The sequence below is a fragment of the Bombus fervidus genome, chromosome 5 (assembly GCF_041682495.2).
Source record: "Bombus fervidus isolate BK054 chromosome 5, iyBomFerv1, whole genome shotgun sequence".
Classification (NCBI taxonomy): Eukaryota; Metazoa; Arthropoda; class Insecta; order Hymenoptera; family Apidae; genus Bombus; species Bombus fervidus.
In genome coordinates this window covers 17,410,639-17,430,302 of record NC_091521.1, presented here as the reverse complement: position 1 = coordinate 17,430,302, position 19,664 = coordinate 17,410,639, and the positions used below count along the sequence as shown (strand labels likewise).

Sequence of the window (19,664 nt, the reverse complement as noted above, 5' to 3'; positions counted from 1 at the left end):
CGAAGAATGTTCTAATATCGGACGAGATGTTTCTTTCCTAGCACGGGTTATCGGTGTCACTAGTTATCATTCGAGAAAATTGCTTCATCTTTTAGAGTATTTGGAACTACCGGATGCTTCTCGAAATTGTAAAAATAGATTGAAAGAAGCTCTGTCTGGTCTGTAATAAATTGTGGCTATTTGTTTTATCTGCTCGACTGACAACCCATTTAATTTGTTTCGCAAGTATCGTGTTTACTCTGAGATATATTTTTAAATCTACGATAGACTAATGTAGGACAAAAGTTGTTCTTATTTAAAGTAGGATCAAATTCATCGTCAATTTCGCGTTCAAAATTAATTTGTTATTTTTATTCCTGAATTATATAGAACTTGAAATTAAGTTGAATCACAAAAAAATAACAAATAAATAATAATACAATAGAACACGAATTTTTTAAAACTTATATTATAATTATTTCTAATTTTAGGAAGATGCATCCCAGGCATCTGGCAATGCGATGGTCGACCAGACTGCGAGGATCACCGAGATGAATACAATTGTGCCGAAAGTTGTGGAAACAACGAGTATCTTTGCCCAACAGAAAAATGGTGCATACCATTAACGTGGCACTGCAACGGAATTAAAGAATGTGCTAATGGAGAGGACGAAAAATTATGCGATTGCGCTCTTGATCAGTTCAAGTGTCAAACAGGCGGATGTGTACCTGAAAATCAAGTCTGTGATGGGATAGAACATTGTCCTGATCATTCTGACGAATGGAACTGTTTAATGACAAATATGACTATGGAGAAAAAGTTATCAGATGGACAAGAAGAAGATAACATCGAGAATAGTGGTGTTCAAGAATTTGGTGAAAGTTCTTTATTAAAAATAAGGTAAAAAGATATTGAAATTGGAATTACAAATCTTGGATTAAAAATCGAATAATAAAAAAAAAAATTCGAAGAATTTTTAATTGAGACTGGAGTTCGTTACTTTCTTGTTGAGAAAGTATAGAAATGGCATAGTGATTTTTTTAATATTCTGACGTATTTTATTCCGCTTCAATATTAGAAGTAATCTGTTGTCGAACAAGATCATCTCCTCTCTTCACGTTTCAAACCACTCCATTCATAAAGTATATCTAGTCTTATCAAATATCAGTGTTTAACTAACTCCAAGGGCAGTCTGTGTATTTTTTAATCTACCGCTATCGACAAGTGAAACATTTAGCTTAATGAAACCTCATTTCACAATTCTATTCCAAGGCTTAATTCAATAATTTTAAATTTAATTAGATTTCTAATCATCTGATTAAACAAATAATATTTATCCATCTGTATCAGTTGAACTTAAAAAGCTATTATCGTTAATTAAATTAAGAAAATAACAAATCAACTAGAACGTTATATTTTTCCAGACAATACAACGGCGAGTATCGTCTTGTGTGCTCCGACGGATGGAGCGAAGAATTTAGCAACTCTTACTGCCAATCTCTAGGATTCGCTGGTTCTGAGAGCACAGAGCTCCAGACATGGGATAAAATACAGAAGATACTCAGACTAAAGTTGAATCCTAACCATCGTGCGCCATTAGTCACAAATTTGGAACAAGTAGAATTCTGCATCTCTGACAAGGTCGTGCAGATATCCTGCCAAGAATTTTCCTGCGGTTCTGACTATGGCGAGGGACCAACTGCCAGATTGGTTGGCGGAACACCAGCCAGTGAAGGACAATGGTCCAGCGTGGCCTTGCTAAAGGAACCTAAACACGGTGCTGCTTGCACGGCAAGCATACTGGGACCTATGCATGTGCTTGCCAGTTATTCCTGTATTCACAGGTAAATCATTCGATTAAGAGATTCATAATCTAAAAAAAAAAAAAAAAAAAAAATCGAGGAAATCATTTCTTTTTTATTGTCAACTCTAGCAATAATAATAATAATAAGTCTTTTCGAATAATTTGATATAACACATTTATCAATTTTTAGAAGTACAAATTAAAGATTTGGAAAATTTAGAGTTAATTCCATTAACACTTATTTTGAAGATTTCTTGCTTCAATGGTTTAACAGAAAATGGATTAAATTCAGAATTTTTCTACGAAGATGGACTAGATTGTCGATCCGAAGTCGAATCTCGAACGGAATTTAATTGCAAAGATATATTTTTTATTTTGTTTAGATATAAGCAAAGTAGTGGGTGGCAACTTTTCACCGGTGAAAACCTATTAAAAGCACATCCCGTGAGGAACATCATTCCCTACCCGCAAGTGAAATACAATCAATTTTTATACAACAATGATATCGCGTTAGTTGAGCTCGAGAAGCCTCTAACTTTTTCAAGGAACGTTAGCGCCGTTTGTCTTCCGAAACATCCTATTCAAGTTCGTATTAAGAATATTTGGTATCAAGAATATTTGAAAATATAGACAAGGTGTTTAAAATATATGTGCATTTTTTATTAATTTTAGCCGAGACAGATATGCGTCATGGCAGGATGGGGATTCTCTGCGAATGGCGAAGTGGATTTACAAAAATATTTGAACTTCCTACCATTGCCAACGTTAGACTCTGAGAAGTGCAATGCAACTAGCCATTATGCAGGGTTCATCACAAAGGACAATATATGTGCTGGATTCACTGATACGAATAAAGGACCTTGCTACGTAAGATTTCTAATTTTCTCATATTAAAAAGAGCGTAACGAAAATAACGATATCTATCAGCCTATGAAGTTCCTTTTAAATTATTAACCCAAGTGTCTTGTACTTTCCTAACTTGCATTTTCTAACTCTATCTTTTAAGAAACTGAATAATTCATTTATGTTGATATCTATATTTTTATTTTGTTTTTTTTCTCAGAACGATGAAGGAGCACCTCTAATGTGTGAAACTGGCGGAGGATCGGTCAGATGGGAAATTCAAGGGCTACTGAGTCACCATAGCAGATGCTCGAGAGGTCATCCGGCAATTTACTCTAGCGTGGAGCCAGCATTATCTTGGTTGCGAAACTCCGTACCCGCTTTGCAAACGCAAAGTTAAAGTGCTATAAACGTGATTACGTTCTTTTCACGAGGATGCGCGAGCATTAGATGAATTTTAATTTGATTTAAAACGAATCGACGACAACGATACACTGGAACGAACGAACAGTAGAAACGAAATAAAGAAATTCATTGGAAGGGGAACTATCAGGTTGAATGTTGAAGTTCCTGTTAAAATTCATGAGAGATAAAAGCTATGTACTTAATTTGTATCCGTCTGTACTTTTCAAACGGTATGTTCCTATTTAAATGCAAAGAACGCGTTCAACAGATAATAATACAATTGCGGCCATAATTGATTCTACATTAGAAAATGGTGTTCTGAATCGTGATCTTTTTTCCTGTCTCTATAATACCGATTAGGTAGTGCAATATTCCGTGACGAGTTTTTGCGCTATATATAAGAAATAAAAATTATGACGGAGGTACATATAATTGGCGATACATGATATTTACAATTAAGACGTTTGTAAATACTGTATAAAGTGACTGTTTAATATGCTTAACATTGTAAGAGATTTTTTTACAAGTTAGCGAAATAGGTCTCTTAAGAATGCTGTTCTATACATATGAAAAGATGTGGAACGTTTAATACACTCGTTTACTCTGCTGAATAATCAACAGGTTTCATGTAACAACTATTTCTAATGGATTCTTGCTGACCATACACTTTGCAGTTTACTATGTCAGAAAGATATTAACAAAGGTCTAGTATTACTGATTAGTGTAATGTCCATGCGAATCATTTAAACCCCTTATTAGATTCAAAAGAGTAACAGCAATATGAAAATATTTATTGGAAACGAGAGACCATCAGATAAATACACCCAATTATTCAATCAACAGTTTGTCTCAGAGATCCTAAAGAAGGATTCCTGAAATGAACGGCGGTATAGGTTAAGAAATAGATAGGGTTATATAAATGTATATAATATATAAGTGTTTTAATAAAATACATTGTTACGAAGAGATACAATAATAAAATATGTTTATGTATGCATAGTCATTGATGAATCCGTAAGTATTTTTACATGCTAAGATAAAAAATAAATGTATTTTAAATGAATACAAAGCTGTTTTATTTTAAATATAAATAATTTTATTCATGAAATAATAAATAACAACTTTTCTTATGAATTATTTACGCAATCCTTTCTTAATCTAATTGTTTTTTGGGTATTTTTGCTACTTCAGCTGCTGTCACGATAGCATCTATAGTAATTAATGATTTTGAAATACTAGTTATCACTTCATTGTACTTGGAAAAAACTTCATTTATATGGTTATTTAATCCTTGAGTATCTTCATATAATTTAAGATATGATAAATTCAAATCATTGAGTTTATTTGTCAATTCTGGAACATTTTTTAAACGATCAGTTTCTAACACGGGCACTAGTTCTTGCACCTGTTTCAACATTTCATAATTCTGCTTGATTTCTGGTGCCATTGCTAGTAACAATTGAACTTTAGCCTCTATTGGTATTTCAGAACTTTCAATTATTGGATCTAGATAATTATTTAATTCTGGTAATCGTTTTATCATTAGATTTGCTTTTTCTCGTCCTGACATTGCAGATGAGATCAGCGTATTCACATGTACAATATTATCGATTACAGGATTCTCCAATGTAATATTGTTAGTTTCATTTTTCTTTGTAAGTCCATATATCTGTTTTTCTAATTCAATAATTCTATCCTCGAGCAATTCGATGGTTGTCATTCTAAATGTCAAACAAAAAACCATTATGAATTGCTTATGCATATATTTCCATTAATGATCCATGAATTAAGAAATAAATACAAGGTTAACATAATGGATTATAAATTTCTAAAAAATACTTATCTGTATGTGTCTTGTCAGAAAAATAGAAAGAATAAAATGGAATCAAGAGTGAAACTTTGTACTCATAACTATTTTCATTGTATTTTTAACTATAATAATTAGTACATAAGCAACAATTAAATCGAATATTGCTTTAGATATTTATTAACAAGTCACCAACGTGTCACTTCCTAATTAATTTAAAAAAGCTTGCAATAAATATTATAAATTTATATAACAAAATACTTACTTGTAAAAATTTAAGAGTTCCAAAAATATAACGAATTTACACAACAAACTTGTATGATGTGACACTAATTTAAGATAGAAATTTTGACAGATGAAATTAGGTTATAACGGGTTATAGGCTAAGTATGTTAGTGTATACTCGACTACAATCTGAAGTGATGCAATATGTGGTCGCTTCCGTTTGTATTGCAACATACTTCACAGCGATCGAAAAAAGGCGCTAAGCTGAATGTATTGATAATTTTGAATTTTTATGTAATTAAACCCTATTAACCTCATTACCTTCTAATATTATTTAAACACAATAAACGATTAAATGTATATCATAGCTTTCATATAAATAATATATGCAACGACCAAATTTCTTTAAAATCAAACATCGATATGATCATTTCGCCGCGCAGATATCAACAATTTCTTACAAATAAATTCAGATAAAAACTATCATACATTCAATATGTAAAGAATAAAACATATACATATATCTTAATTTTCTCTATAGAAAGGAGATATTCATAAGAAAACAATCATAATCATTATCGTCTCCGAAAATGATCATTCATAGCACGCAGCTGTGAAACTTACCCGAAACCCTCGATGCAAAAAGACAAAAGATATTGCTTTAAATAGACGCACGGTGGTAGAGTGCATAATGTGTATATAGGCGGCTGCAGCCGTGTACACTCGGTAAGTTCGCACTTTTAAATAAACTCACGATCTCCCCTCTTCACTTAGAGAAACTGTTACAGACGAATACCAGACAATGTCCATAAGAGAACCGCGGCGGGGCGACGCGACGATTGTATGACGAAGGCGCGTGGTAGGGATACGGAGTATCTGTCATGGCCGACGTTCTGTGGGAGAGTAGTTTTGGTCAGGCCGCATCGGCGAGCGGTACGCGGTGTGTTTAGTGGTGCAAAAAAACATGGGGCGCGATAATGGGCAGACGGTCAAGCGAAGAAGGCGTTAGCGTACTCTCGGTCCTGGTAAAGGACGATTTATGCGAGAGGTCCGCGACGATGGAGTCACGAGCACGGAGGACTCGGTTACGTAGCGTTGTAGGGATATGTTTGTTTCTCGCGCTCACGGGCATCATTTATCTCGGCTACTTCTGCCCCGATCACGTCTGTGCTCTCACGAGCCGCGAGATCAAGGAGTCCGTGAGATTGTCCGAGGGTCTGTCCGCTGGTCCCGGCTCCGGTTTGTCTTCCGTTTCCGTCGAATTCGACAAAAATGGCCTGCTCTCGGTACATCCTGCCTTTAGATTGCAGAGTATTCAAGGGAGCCTTGGTTACGACGATGTGTTTACCAATGATACCTTTCAGTTTGACATCAATGGTCACGATGTCATCGTTTTCTTGCACATTCAGAAAACTGGTAAGTTGAGTTTGCATTGTTGTTTAATTCATCTCTTTTTTTGTCTTAGGTGTCCATGTGTGTCAATCCTCCCCATTTTATTTTTGTTGAATGCAGTTTATGAAAAATGTGCAATTGAAATTTTTATGAAAATAAAATTTTTTTATATGCAAAGATATTTATTTCGGTCAAGATATAAATTTTTTTTCCATGACTGTCATGTTTATTTATATGTTTAACAAAGTTTGATTATCTGCAAATTTGCTGACAACAGAAAAATTGGATACAATTACATAGACCAGCTACTGCAGAGATTATAGACTGCATAAACATATTTTTGATTGATTTTTCACTTTTCTTTAAACTAATGGTAACCAATCCTATGGCTTAATAAAAACAATGCAACATCCCTTCTGACCATTGTACAACTGAATCTTTGCATTATTCATTAGACACTGTGAAACCTTCAAGCTGTATCTTAGAAGGAGAAAGAACAATTCAGGGATGTTGCCCTGTTTAATATGCTATGCATGTATATCTGTGTTTCCTTTTTGTTTTCCATGTGCATACCTCCCATAAGCTTCTCTTTATCAACATACAGAATAATAGGATACGCATGTCATGAACATTTGTTTAAATTATTAATATACATATATATATAAAGTAATAAGAGTACTAAGAAAGTTAATATATTTGAAAATTATATTTGTTAATTTTTTAATGTTTCTTTATGTTACAGGAGGTACATTGTTTGGAAAACACTTAGTTAGAGATTTAGATCTGCAAAGACCATGTTCTTGTCAAAGAAGACGCAAGCGTTGTTTTTGTTTCCGTCCAAATCGCAATGAAAATTGGCTTTTTTCACGATATTCTACCGGTTGGAAGTGTGGTCTACATGCTGACTGGACAGAATTAACTAGCTGTGTTGATACAGAATTAAATAAAATTGAAGGGGATGGCATAAAACGTAGATACTTTTATATAACTATAATAAGGGATCCTGTTGCACGGTATCTGTCTGAGTTTAGACACGTACAAAGGGGTGCAACATGGAGAGGAGCTCGTCATTGGTGTGGAGGAACTCAAGCAAATATACCACAGTGTTATCCTGGATCTAGTTGGCAAGGGGTATCTTTGGAACAGGTAATATTACATTTATTGATTTTATTGATATTTGGTAATCTATAAGCATTTTATATATTAGTACTCTTATGAATTCATCATAGTGATCTCTTTCATAAGTAAAACATTAAGTATGTTATCTGAAAGGCTTTCACATTTAGAAACACATTAAGATAAAGTATTTCTCCTTATCTTTATTTTTCTTTCTCTAAATAGATACAATTTTTCCTTCTTGTATAGATATGTTCTCTGCTATAAAAGCAGTAATTATTTCATTGATATAATATTTTAAAACATAAGAATTTATTTACATTGATTCTGGACAATAAATATCATAAACATAAAAAAGCTATATAACGATAATGGGACAAAATTTTATTTAAAATTTAAACCTTTTTGACAACATTTATGTAGTTTATGGCGTGTCCATATAATTTGGCAAGTAACCGTCAAACAAGAATGTTGGCTGATCTATCAATTGTTGGTTGTTACAATTCTACGCTCAGCAGCTTGGAGAGAGATCGTCTCATGTTGGCTAGTGCTAAGCACAATTTGCAATTCATGCCTTTCTTCATGTTGACTGAATACCAGAAAGTAAGAACTAATTTTTTTGTTGATAATTAAATGCATGTTCATATATGTAGTACTGATTGTATGTTTATATATTCTAGCATTGGCATTTTGTTAGTACTGTAATAATCTTTATAAATATCGTTAAGAAATTATTTTTAATTTTAGTTGTTATCTTGCAATATAAGAAAATTTAAACCAATCTATCGATTAAAATTTTTTTAATATTTTATTTTATCATATTAATACTTATTTTATCGTTTTTAATTTATTTGTAAATTTTTGTTCCTCAACTATTTAAATTTTGGAAGTTATTATTTTGGCTATTAAATTGCTTGGACCGCCTGTATTAATAAGACATTCTATGTTTTACCTAACAATTATCTCTTGGAAAGTAGCTCTTAATGTAAATATTTGTCTTACCTACCCGTACATGAACGATAAATATGCTTATAAATATTCCACGCTTTTAACGTTCCGGTCTTAAAAAGATCTTTTCTCGTCTAAAATGCATGTTGATGAAAATTATATTTTTATCTCATTGTTATTTAATGCATCTAACATATTCATAATATTTAATATCGGAAAAAGTATAGAGAGATTCTGAATATTCGACTTAATACGAAAAACACGAAACGAAGCGATTATATAAGTTCTGCTTTATGTAAGTTAGCACCATTTGTACTATCAAACTAATACGTCGTAGTTTGTAAATTGTCACGCTATTGCGAACTTAATACTAACTAATATGTATGCATTTTATTTAAACGCATTTAAATTGTGTTAGATTATTACGCTATTACTTAATAGGAGAAAATTGTATGTCACAGATTTTAGCTTATCATACAAAAAGAATAATGCTTTATTTTAAAAAAACATTAAAAAATGTTTTATTTGTATATGCTTCTTTTAACAAAAAAAAAAAAAAAAAAAAATTAAAAATTAATACAATTGTTAAACTACGCGGAAATCTTTAAAATCCTCTTTAATTTGTTAAACTTAGTTATATCGATGTATATATATTTCTAGAAATGACTTTCGAAAAAATTAAAAAATTTAAAAGAAATTAGTATATAAGTATAAGATTCCGTATTATCGACTTGCTTTTATACGACGAGTTGAAATTTTCAATTTCTTCGCGAAATTCGTTGCACGCTGTATAAAAAATTCATTTAGTCGATTCGTATTTTATACGTTTACCTAGGTGCGTATATATATTATAAAATTAACTTAAAATCGAATAGGTGGGACAGTATTCCTTTGAAGAAACATTCGGAATGAGATTTGCCGTTGCGTTTGAACAACATAACGCGACGTTAAGCGCTGCCACAATGGCTACCCTAAGCACGGAGCAGTTAGATGCTGTGCGTAGATTAAACAGACTGGATCTAGAACTGTATGATTTCGCAAAAAATCTTGCGTTCCAAAGGTTCAAACGACTTAGAGATCGCGATCCATACTTTGTACAACGATTTCAACACCTCGGAGAATTACCTTCTAGGCAAAGTGCAACGGAATTCAATTGGGATTCTGTCATAGAAGATACTACAGATGTTGAATGATATGTAAGTATGTTACTGATAGATAATATCGATGCTTTGCATTCATGGCCGAGCGAGAAAAATGTTGCTCTGAATATCTGAGTATCTCAGGGAATCATCCTTGAAAGAAAAAAGAAATTTTACATAGAATTATTATATGCGGCAGTGGTCTGCATAGAACTTACCAAAAGTGTTTATAGAAAATAATGTGGATAAGACCAAAGAGAGCCCAGAGAGGATCTTGGAATAAATCCTTGGAATCCTTTTTCGGTAGCTATATATGAAATGAAATATATAATCACACAAATTTTTTTATGATTTATATAATGTTCATAATTTTTTTTTAAAGAGTTCTTCCATTTAATGCAATTTTTGCTGCTTAAAATATATCACATTTAAACTTGGATTTTGTTAACGTTTTTACTTCGTATAAGATGAAAGCTTGCAAACAGATTTTTTTAATGTGTGTTACGAAGTCAATTCTAGGGAGAAGATACTATAATTATTTCTTGAATGCTTTCTTACTACTTACATGAAAAAATCTAATAGGATTAGGAAAAATTGTTAACTTTAATATGTTTTGCAAAGATATAAATGTCTAGTATTTCATATGATACTCAATATTTTATATGTATTTGTTTTAGTATTCTTCAAAAGTGATAAAAATTAGTTCTATAATTTAGTAATAAAAATTGAAGCCGTGAATTCCAAAATAGCACAAGTCTGTCAATCAATATTTCGAGAAAATCAATCTTTTTTTATATTTATCTTTATCTTTCTTAATTCGTTATCGATTTTGTTGATTTTTTGCTGTAAATATCGATTGCACATACATTTTCATTATATATATGTACATATATACATTTTTTTTTTTTTTTAATCGTTATTAGATAATCATGTTCTTTGTAAGAATTTTCGTAAAACCGTAAACTTGTGCTGTTTTGGAAATTATCGAGTAATTTATTATTGTACTTTCAGCCAACTTATTAAAAAAATGGTATTTAACAAAAAAACATGTTTATTCGCTGACCCAAAAATTTATTGCGTGAGTCATCGTTCTAGATTTCTCAGTAAATCTATATTTCTGTAATAAGTTTTCGAAGCATGTTAGATGATTTGAGTTCACCGGCCGGCACTTTGCAAGTTTTAATGACATGTTATCATTATAAGCATTTTACGCACTAAAAGTTGAAACTGGTGTTTTCTTTAAATTAGAATAACTGCGTGATTAGTTGACTCATCGATATGTCATTGTCGTTGAAAATTGTACAGGATAACATATTTGCATTGTTTTAAAATGTTATTAGATAGATTTGAGTAAACTAAAAATAATTATGTCAATGACTCGTATAGTGTCAAACAGTGGACTTATGCTGCTTTGGAATCCATGGCTTCAATTACCAATATGAATCGATACATAATCTTCTTGCTTTATATTTTCGTTTCTACGATTAAATTTACTTTCGACACATACCGTATATGATGTAAATTCTACGATAGTGGTATCTTTAATCGTTATTCTATGGCAAATTAAAAGTATCGTTTAAGAAATGTAATTATGCCTGCTTCTGTTTAAAAAGAATTTAAAAGAAATGAAATATTTCTTGCTTTAAAATTACATCTGGGGTTATAAATTAGATTACGATCGATATTCCTAATTAACACGTGAAAGAGATAATAAAAGTGACATAATATACAGCATGTATAAAAATCTCTATTTATAGCGGTTTTCAATGGAAGGATAAATATTACAAATTAATTTTGTAAATATATCTAAAAGTCTATATTTTTTAATAGAATCATTTGCAGTGTTATTTGAATAAAGTGGTAATAGGATTAATAAAAGCGATTTATATAGCTTAAGTGATAAACTGTTCATGTGAATGTTGGAATGAATGATCATTGGATAAACGTGTTTAATATTAGATGCTGATTATTTGACAGTGTAACTGTTCACAAAGATCATGTTGTTTTAGCACACATTCCTTTCAGTTCAATTGTTTTAATTTGTTACTTACATGCAAACATTGAAAGAATCGTATTTACAGCTTAATCAGTCCTTCGTTCAAAGGTAATAATTATTGCATTACAAAATTAAGTAAATCGCGTTAAGTTGAAAAGATTCATGTACTTGTTTAATGTGTTAGAATCACACGTGCAATAAGACTCAATGGGTTACCATTATAAATATTTCATCCAGTCATCAAATAAATGTAATATATTCTATGTACATTAGATATATTTAGATAACTAGCATTAAATCATTGCGAAGCAAGATGCAAAAGCTCTCTTTAGCAGCGTATTCGTCGATTACGTAAGTGATCCACGAACGTTTCCAAACTTCTTCAGCGATTAATAGAAATGCGTGGCACACGTAAACTTTCACAAATGTTCAGAAACGTTCGTGAGCGTTGCCGATGTCGTCGTATAATTACATTTCAAATGAAATTCGTTGTCATTTGTGTCTAGTGCAAAAAAAAAAAAAAAAAAGAGAACGTCATCGACAAAAATGTTCACGGATGTTGTTGTTGTTCGTTAGCATTTATGTGGACCAGTGTTCGTCATAAATGCTATGTAATATAATGCTTATGTAATATCTTCAAATGCTCACAAACATTTATGAACATTGTATGCGTCCGGTGAATACGTGGGTTTTAACGTGTACTATTAGTCTTCTGTATGATTACCACCTTTATATTGTAAGTTGAATCATAAAATGAGTGCCATGAGTGATGTAAAACAAATGGATCTGTTCTTTTAGCTTTGCTATTAGAAATGATTTGTATTAACTAGAAAAGTATATCGTCTTTTCTAACGTTCTTAAATTTCAGGCTTTCTATGGCCTATGTTAAATGTGTTTCTTTTTTGTTGACTTGTGGTTGATAGTAGTATCAATTTAATTTTTGACAAAATGAAGTATATCGTCTTTGGAGTATTATTTAAAAGTGTAGACAAGAATTAATTTGGTACTATTATCATTCAGACGTGAGCAACTTATGGGCAATCTATTTATAAATATATATATAATATTAAGCATGTAATATGATTAACGATAATGATCATTTAAAAGTAACGTTAAGGACCAAAGATTTAATAAGTTTTTACAAAAATGCAGAGAGCTTGTTAAAAGCAATTGTAAAAAGGAAACTTTTATATGTTCTTAAACAAAGTGATCATTATAATTGCAATAAGTGAAAAGATGTATTTCAAGATCTTTCCACTTGATACATAGGTACAATAATATAATTAGGAGGTATCTACTTGGATGAAAACACAAATGATTGTTTAAGCAACTGATGCACAGGAACAGATTTTTAGCAATATATCGCTATTTTCGCGTACTTGCCTTCGCTATACGCTAACATCTTCGAAATAATTCAGAAATGATCGAACTTAAATCACACAGGGTGTGCAGTATTTTAAAATTAACATCACATATTTAAGAACGTCGTGTATTATTTTATCGAATCTTTTAAGTTTCACTAATTACATGTATCTCTGTCATTTTTTCATCGTGTTAGTATGTTTATCTCATTACGTGTGCAACAGGATGCTTGTGACTATAACATTTATGGGGTTGATAGTTACTTGCATTATCAGCATTGTAAAAATGAACTCATACTCGTCAGATTAGCGTGAATGAAAGGCTAGCTTTAATATGTAATGTGAAATTTTTAGCATGAATTTAAGTTGTAATAAAAAAAAAAAAAAAAAGAATAATAAGGACAAAAATCCATGACAGTAGCCTAATAAAGCAAAATATAGGCCTAAGCCAATGGTACCTTATGTAAGCCAGCCAGTGTACATACCATACCATTAAATCATTAAGGAACAATAAATTGTTGTGTACACAATATTATATACAATCTTATACAGACATATATATATATATATATATATTATATAAAAATATTATATGTAAGTTGTACACATATTTAAAATTATGTTATTTGATTATTAAACAATTATACAAAAACTATATATATATGTAGTTATATTAAAATATACCAAATTCAAATTAGCCTAGGTTACATTTGTTAATATTATCATTATAGTATTATAAGCATTAATTCTTATAGATATCATTCTATAGGAATAATAAAAAAGAAAGATAAAGGCAAGATATAAATTAAAATGTTTATTTTGCAATTGTTAATTAAATATATTTGTACATTATTAAGAGAAATATTTCTTATTCATAATGCTATATTTCAAGAATTTCTGTCTAGATTAGAATAATTTTTGATTCCATACTTTAATGTTAGACAGATATAGGATGGACATATAATGGTTTGAGTGCCAAGGTATAAAGAGATTGACACTTATAATAAGTAGGAATGTCTTTGCTAGAGTAATGATTGCTCTAGCATAATTTTTTCGAAACCTGTGGGTGGGGGATGAATAAAGTTATCCAAAATTAAGTCTAAAATGGCCCCATCATCCACTATAAAGGAAGATTATTTTTTTTTAAACTTGTTAAAACATTACTATATTCTTTTAGTTTGAAAATAATTACCATAGAGTACTGGATACACGGTTCCCTTTATACCCATTACTGGAGCACCTATCGGTTTTCCATTTAAGTAGAAATTAAGTTCTATGTGGTCATAAGACACACCCTGATGAACAAAAGGTTATTAATTTATGAACTGATATATCCCCCTGTGATTTGTACTTACGATAATATCTCCTTCTTGGACTGGACTTTGAATCTTATGTATTTCTTGCTGATTATGCCTTACAATAGAATCAAAATTGAGAGCCCAACTTTCTTTATCATTTCCTCCAGTTGTAACGTTCAGATCTGTGGATCTAGTGGCTAATCCAATGGCCCATATACCACCTTGTTGTATTTTAATTTCAAAATAACTTTTACTTTGGACAAGAGGAGCATTTGTTAAGGCACCACCACGACCACACACTCTTAGACCATTTTTTACTATCACAACTTCATGTCCTACACCAATTGGATAATATTTTGTTTAAGCACCGCTATTTCTCGTAAAATTTCTTATCGTTAGTATAGATTACGTAAAAACAGAACTCTCGTTATGACCGGAATACATAAATATCATCAGTGACACTAAGTGCACATCCTTATCTTGTGGAACGGTTAAAAACGTAAATTTTATGCAAATACAATGATATGAGTACTGTTAACGTTCTCAAATACTATTATTAACGTTATTTTCGTAATAGAAGGTAAAAATTACCCATGTAGGATGTATCTAAAGATATAGGATTTGGTCCTCTCTTCTGTGTTTGAGTTGCGGCGAAGCCAAGGCCGTCAAAACAGTTTCTTAAACAGCAAAACATCATCTTTGTCCTCTTTCCTTTTCGGTTTGTTTAGATGAACGCACAAAGCATTGTGACACTGTTAGGAGAAAAATCCTCTTTTCTCCCGTATAATGAAACGAACGAATCGCGTTATTTACTTCGATTACGCCGAAAATATTACACACCATACAGCGCGTAGATATGATAGTAAGTTAGTGCTGTGCGTATTTCAACGTAGAGATTGCACTTTAAGCTTCAGTGTGTAGGTAGATGCGTAGATGACAGAAAATGGCTTCCTCCCAAATTTATGCAATCAATATTAATTTTTTATTTACGTTTTACAGGTATGTTTCATTTTTCATTTAATGTAATATCAGGAATTGCTTTTAATTTTAATATTGTCGTATTAACTACAATATGCTACATATATTACATGTACGAAATTTAAGGTTATATTAAACCATCTCGTAATTCATAACTCTGTTGGAATCAAATTCAAGCGTTAAATTTTTAGTTTAAATTGTAATTACAATTGAAACTTGATTTAATATTAAAATTTGAGTAGGTTTAATATTTATTAAATATCATAAACAGTAATAAAAAATAAACGAGAAAACAAGAAAAGAGAGAAAAACACTATATTCAGTACCAAACTGATTATTTATTTACTTATTTTATACAACATAAAAATTGATTGATTTATATCCGACTGGGGTACAGCATCTGTAATAAAATAACGATATTAGCAAATTCATATTTATATATTACGTCATATTTATATATACTAGGTGAATCATTAAATAACTTGCAATTCTGATACGGTGGCCCATAGCTTTAGCTGGTAGATTCTTCTTAAACTTAGCACGGACTGAACCACTGGTTCCATGTGGCCGGGTTACTTTACCCCAAATAGCTCTAACTTTTGTTTTCCTACTTTTCTTGCCAGGAACAGGTGTCTTATTCTTTGCCTATGAACGATTAACATATCACGATTGTTTGATTTGTATCCATGTCTATATATTAATCCATATTCTCATGTACCACGGTACGAAATTGAAATAAAAGAATTAATGCAAACACAATAGAAGTTACCTTATATACATAAACACATCGTTTTCCTACATAAAAATCTGAATCCCCTTTAGTCCTAGCTCCTTCCACTTTAAGTAACGCTGTGTGTTCATGTTGATTACGAAGCCCTCGTTTATATCCAGTGAAAATGGCCTTTGCATAAAGACGTCCGTGTCTTTTGAAAGGTCTCTTTTTCAAAGGAGGAGGCTCTACTGGCTTCTCCTTTGGTTTCTTGACTGCTTTTGTTTTTGCCTTTGATTCAGCAGGTGCGTCTGCCATTTCTAACAGAAGAAATCACATTTGTAAAATTCGGAATTATATTGCAATAATATATTTTATTGCGCAAAAATCCATCTTTGATTAAAATAATCACACGTTATGACATGATTATTAAATAAGATCTAAAATTAATGCACTACTATAGGTTATGTTAAAGTAATATTTGAATTCTAGACAAGAAACAAAACAAAATTTCACTTTAGTATTAAAACAAAATGTTTGTAACACGGTCATTTTATAGAATTCATGAAAAAGTATCTAGCGTTAAAATATTGGAATTTCACAGCAAAGTACACGCTTTTGTTGTTATACGGCTGGAAATACCGTGCAGAGATAGATACTCTTAATCCATTGAGATCAATACGAAAGAAGCCGAATATTACACTGAGAATAATTGTATGGCGTTACGAAACAATTAACAACAGTTTGTAACTATTATTTACCAGGCAATTCCATTAATTGTATATATTTTAAATAATAAATACGAGAGTCTAACACTATGAAACGTACCGTACGTATATCGTGAACTGAAAGAAGTAGGAAGTTGTAGCCCTCTTACGACAAGAGTATAAAACACTCTGGTCGATTAGCGGGCATGTGGTATTGTCAATCGAGTACTAGTTTTGTGCAAAAACAGTAGATGCCGTTAAGTGTTCCATAACGTGGCAAACGGTGTAAATTAATAAAGATTTAAATCGGATTTAATCATGATTTAATACTCGATTATTGTTTGAAATTATATAGTAATTATAACAGACGAGAATCGGATTGTTCATCAATTAAGAATAGCCATGATGCAGGTAAACATTCAAGTTTGTGTGAAATTAAGAACGTAGAAAATCTTCATATATTATTATTTTAGTAAGTAATAACCTATAATTTTTTAAATTTTATTACGAGCTATACATTTAGAGACTTTTTAAATATTTTTCTCATAACTTGTTTCGCAGTTCAACAATTTATTATCTGTTGAATTATAGCTAATTATACATACGTATATGATACATTATATATAATATACTATATCACGAATGAAACGAATATGTACATAAAATTTTATAAGACACTAGATTTGTGCTACATGTACGTCGTTGGTACGATTACCATACAAGTTTAGTAATTTAAGTTTTAATTTTGAATATTAACGATTTATGTTAAGAATGATAATTTATATTACATATCTAACAAGCTCTAGTCGTACACGGTATTTTATGAAAATAATAAGCATTTCAATGCATATATATATATAATTATATATAAAAAAATTGATCATCCATTGTTTGAACTCGCTTTCATTTAAATCGGTATGCTAACGCAATATTTCTTATATTTTTTTTTAAAATCATGCTAGTATTTTTTAGAATAAAAGATATTTCAATTCTTCACATCTACCTAGAATTTGCGATTCGAGCAAGAAATTAAAATTCGGGGTTCACTTGGAAGTGAGTGTTTTGGAATTAATGGTTAATATCTCGCAACATACATAGAGTATGTCTAAAATATACGAATAGAATTTAGACGTTTGCTTTACAATATATCCAAGGTATGCAAAAACGATGCAGAAGATCACAGATGAAGTTTCTCACCGCGGCAATGGGAATATTATCCCTTCCATAACCATTTGAAAATTCCTCTTTTGTAGTTTCCATTTTTTCCGTTGAATTCTCGCGTCGCTTCGCCAAGCACAAAGCGCAAATGAGATATCGCACGACGCTCTTTGCTCGCATTTTTCTACGTGATTAAAGTCAAGAATATTGTGTACACTTCAAATAACGGACGCTTTGTTCCGCGAAATTAGCACGTACTGGCGAGCCAATTCAGCGACATGGACACGTCCCGCTGAAACCGGGGAGGGAATGGTATGAAAGCAACGATTCATCGATTTTATAGTACAATCCTTTTTGCCCTCGCTGAGATCGAATATATCGTAGCGCAAGTAACTCGTTTGTTATTTCGTAATACGCAGTACACAGTTCCGAGCGATACCAAAATCAGAATGAAAAACGAGGGAGGCTAAATTTTGTGAAAATCTGCAGTTCGTTTTAAAAATCGTTGCAAGGCTACAAATCTCTAATTAATCACTGAGAAGAGAAGCTCTCGAACTTTATTCCATCTTACAGGAATCATTAAACTAAAGCAAACTACTCGACACTTTGCAAACATTCGCACAAACCTCGCTGCGAAACAACGAAAAATTCCACTTTGCCTCCGCAAGCCAGTGGAAAAAAGCGCGAAGAACAAGAACAACATAAAAGCGGAGAATATTTCGTTTCCAATGAGAGTCCGCTCTTTACGATCCGCATTGTTCGCAAACGTGCTCGAGCGTTTTACGCCGATGGAGCGTACTTAAAACCACCGATATAAAAGCGTACGTTTATTTTTTGCGTTAAATCTGGCAGGCGAGCCCTTCGTCAGTCCTGCGAGCCCGTCCAATTCAATTCACGCGAACTTTCGATTCCTTTCGTTACGTCCTTTCGGCCTTAGGGTGGGATTTCGCGTAAGCGCGAGCGTCTAGACGCTTACATTCGCTGTTTTCGATTACACGCAGCGTTCTTGGTCGAAGAGAATTTTTTAACCTAAACGTCCAAAGACCGGCTGATGCGTATGCGCGTAACAATTTGCATATTTGATTACTTCGACGTGTTCGCGTTCGAAACGACAGTTCGTCGGAACACGTATACACCGTAACGGTATTTTAACGCATAGACAAACGCGTCTTACGTTTATGGGAAATCCTAGCTTTATTTCTTCGCGACGACAGTTTCTTCGCGTCGCGACAGCCTAACCCCCTCAGATATAATATTTTAGGATAAAAGCCGGCCAGGGAAGAAGTAAAATCGCAGAACAACGCCAGGTCGGTGGATTTATGTCGTTCGTGCGCGGGTCAAGAACAAGATTTACGATCGAAGGGCCGCCCATTGCGGCGATCTCGAGGATGGCATTCAGAATCGCGAGAATTATCGGGGAATGTTCATCATGCTCACCGTTTCTCTAAATTTCTTTGATACATAAGACAGGATTCTATGAACTTCGTGGTTCCCCGAGGAGGAGAAATAGTTTTGGCGTAGTAAGTTTGGAACTTGGATTTTTGTCGAGCATCTTGCGATCTCTGGATTACTTCCGGTTGGTTACGTCGTTGCATTGTGGTAAAAGCGGGTTGCGCGTGTTCGAAATGGTGGAAGTAGCTTAAGAAGATACATACGTTGAAGGCACGTGTGTGTAAGTAATGGTGCTGGTAATGGGAATTTGTTGTGTAATATAGTTGCGTGGGCGTATGGAAGAATGGAAGCGTAGAATGTGATAGTTTGGGTGAAAGATGAAGGTTGATGCGTTAAGGTCTACTTTG

At 32.3% G+C, this 19,664-nt stretch overlaps 5 protein-coding genes across 9 annotated transcripts in view; 2 read left to right on the top strand and 3 right to left on the bottom strand.

Moving 5' to 3' along the window:
• LOC139987634 (uncharacterized) overlaps positions 1-4,034 on the top strand; it is a 56,431-nt gene extending 52,397 nt beyond the window's left edge. For all 3 annotated transcript variants that reach the window (XM_072004108.1, XM_072004107.1, XM_072004105.1), the window contains 5 exons: positions 471-879; positions 1,404-1,823; positions 2,167-2,368; positions 2,456-2,650; positions 2,847-4,034. In XM_072004108.1, coding sequence (XP_071860209.1) covers positions 471-879; positions 1,404-1,823; positions 2,167-2,368; positions 2,456-2,650; positions 2,847-3,026 — 1,406 coding nt within the window. In that variant the 3' untranslated portion in view covers positions 3,027-4,034. The remainder of the gene's footprint in view (positions 1-470; positions 880-1,403; positions 1,824-2,166; positions 2,369-2,455; positions 2,651-2,846) is intronic.
• A 70-nt stretch (positions 4,035-4,104) lies between these two features.
• LOC139987638 (dynactin subunit 3) lies at positions 4,105-5,842 on the bottom strand. 2 transcript variants are annotated; one of them, XM_072004114.1, is made up of 2 exons: positions 5,688-5,842; positions 4,105-4,752 (listed from the first exon to the last, which is right to left on the bottom strand). In XM_072004114.1, exon 2 carries the CDS (start codon positions 4,749-4,751, stop codon positions 4,185-4,187), a length of 567 nt encoding a protein of 188 aa, XP_071860215.1. In that variant the 5' UTR covers position 4,752; positions 5,688-5,842; the 3' UTR covers positions 4,105-4,184. The 2 variants fall into 2 exon arrangements, with proteins under 2 accessions (XP_071860215.1, XP_071860214.1); XM_072004113.1 differs by lacking the exon at positions 5,688-5,842 and adding an exon at positions 5,104-5,636.
• An 87-nt stretch (positions 5,843-5,929) lies between these two features.
• Positions 5,930-13,670, top strand: Hs6st (heparan sulfate 6-O-sulfotransferase). Of its 2 annotated transcripts, XM_072004109.1 has the most exons (4): positions 5,932-6,479; positions 7,198-7,601; positions 7,995-8,174; positions 9,395-13,670. In XM_072004109.1, the coding sequence occupies exons 1-4, from the start codon at positions 6,041-6,043 to the stop codon at positions 9,710-9,712; spliced, it is 1,341 nt and encodes a 446-aa protein (XP_071860210.1). In that variant the 5' UTR covers positions 5,932-6,040; the 3' UTR covers positions 9,713-13,670. The 2 variants fall into 2 exon arrangements, with proteins under 2 accessions (XP_071860211.1, XP_071860210.1); XM_072004110.1 differs by lacking the exon at positions 7,995-8,174 and having other exon boundaries at positions 5,930-6,479.
• A 144-nt stretch (positions 13,671-13,814) lies between these two features.
• Positions 13,815-15,239, bottom strand: LOC139987637 (SPRY domain-containing protein 7). The gene is made up of 4 exons (XM_072004112.1): positions 14,905-15,239; positions 14,371-14,648; positions 14,208-14,310; positions 13,815-14,135 (listed from the first exon to the last, which is right to left on the bottom strand). Exons 1-4 carry the CDS (start codon positions 15,008-15,010, stop codon positions 14,038-14,040), a joined length of 585 nt encoding a protein of 194 aa, XP_071860213.1. The 5' UTR covers positions 15,011-15,239; the 3' UTR covers positions 13,815-14,037.
• Positions 15,240-15,609: 370 nt separating this feature from the next.
• Rpl35a (ribosomal protein L35A) lies at positions 15,610-16,872 on the bottom strand. Its single transcript, XM_072004115.1, has 4 exons — positions 16,829-16,872; positions 16,061-16,320; positions 15,778-15,936; positions 15,610-15,691 (listed from the first exon to the last, which is right to left on the bottom strand). The coding sequence occupies exons 2-4, from the start codon at positions 16,316-16,318 to the stop codon at positions 15,668-15,670; spliced, it is 441 nt and encodes a 146-aa protein (XP_071860216.1). The 5' UTR covers positions 16,319-16,320; positions 16,829-16,872; the 3' UTR covers positions 15,610-15,667.
• Positions 16,873-19,664: the final 2,792 nt, after the last annotated feature.

Bases quoted from the DNA above. Each gene is read 5' to 3' on its own strand.
- LOC139987638 (XM_072004114.1), bottom strand. From the start codon at position 4,751: ATGACAACCATCGAATTGCTCGAGGATAGAATTATTGAATTAGAAAAA.
- Hs6st (XM_072004109.1), top strand. From the start codon at position 6,041: ATGGGCAGACGGTCAAGCGAAGAAGGCGTTAGCGTACTCTCGGTCCTG. The intron at 6,480-7,197 runs GTAAGTTGAGTT...TTTATGTTACAG, and splicing joins CTTGCACATTCAGAAAACTG to GAGGTACATTGTTTGGAAAA. The intron at 8,175-9,394 runs GTAAGAACTAAT...AAAATCGAATAG, and splicing joins TGTTGACTGAATACCAGAAA to GTGGGACAGTATTCCTTTGA.
- LOC139987637 (XM_072004112.1), bottom strand. From the start codon at position 15,010: ATGATGTTTTGCTGTTTAAGAAACTGTTTTGACGGCCTTGGCTTCGCC. The intron at 14,311-14,370 runs GTAAGTACAAAT...TTTGTTCATCAG, and splicing joins TCCAAGAAGGAGATATTATC to GGTGTGTCTTATGACCACAT. The intron at 14,136-14,207 runs GTAATTATTTTC...CTTCCTTTATAG, and splicing joins CGTGTATCCAGTACTCTATG to TGGATGATGGGGCCATTTTA.
- Rpl35a (XM_072004115.1), bottom strand. From the start codon at position 16,318: ATGGCAGACGCACCTGCTGAATCAAAGGCAAAAACAAAAGCAGTCAAG. The intron at 15,937-16,060 runs GTAACTTCTATT...AATCGTTCATAG, and splicing joins GATGTGTTTATGTATATAAG to GCAAAGAATAAGACACCTGT. The intron at 15,692-15,777 runs GCAAGTTATTTA...ATTTTATTACAG, and splicing joins TGGGCCACCGTATCAGAATT to ATGCTGTACCCCAGTCGGAT.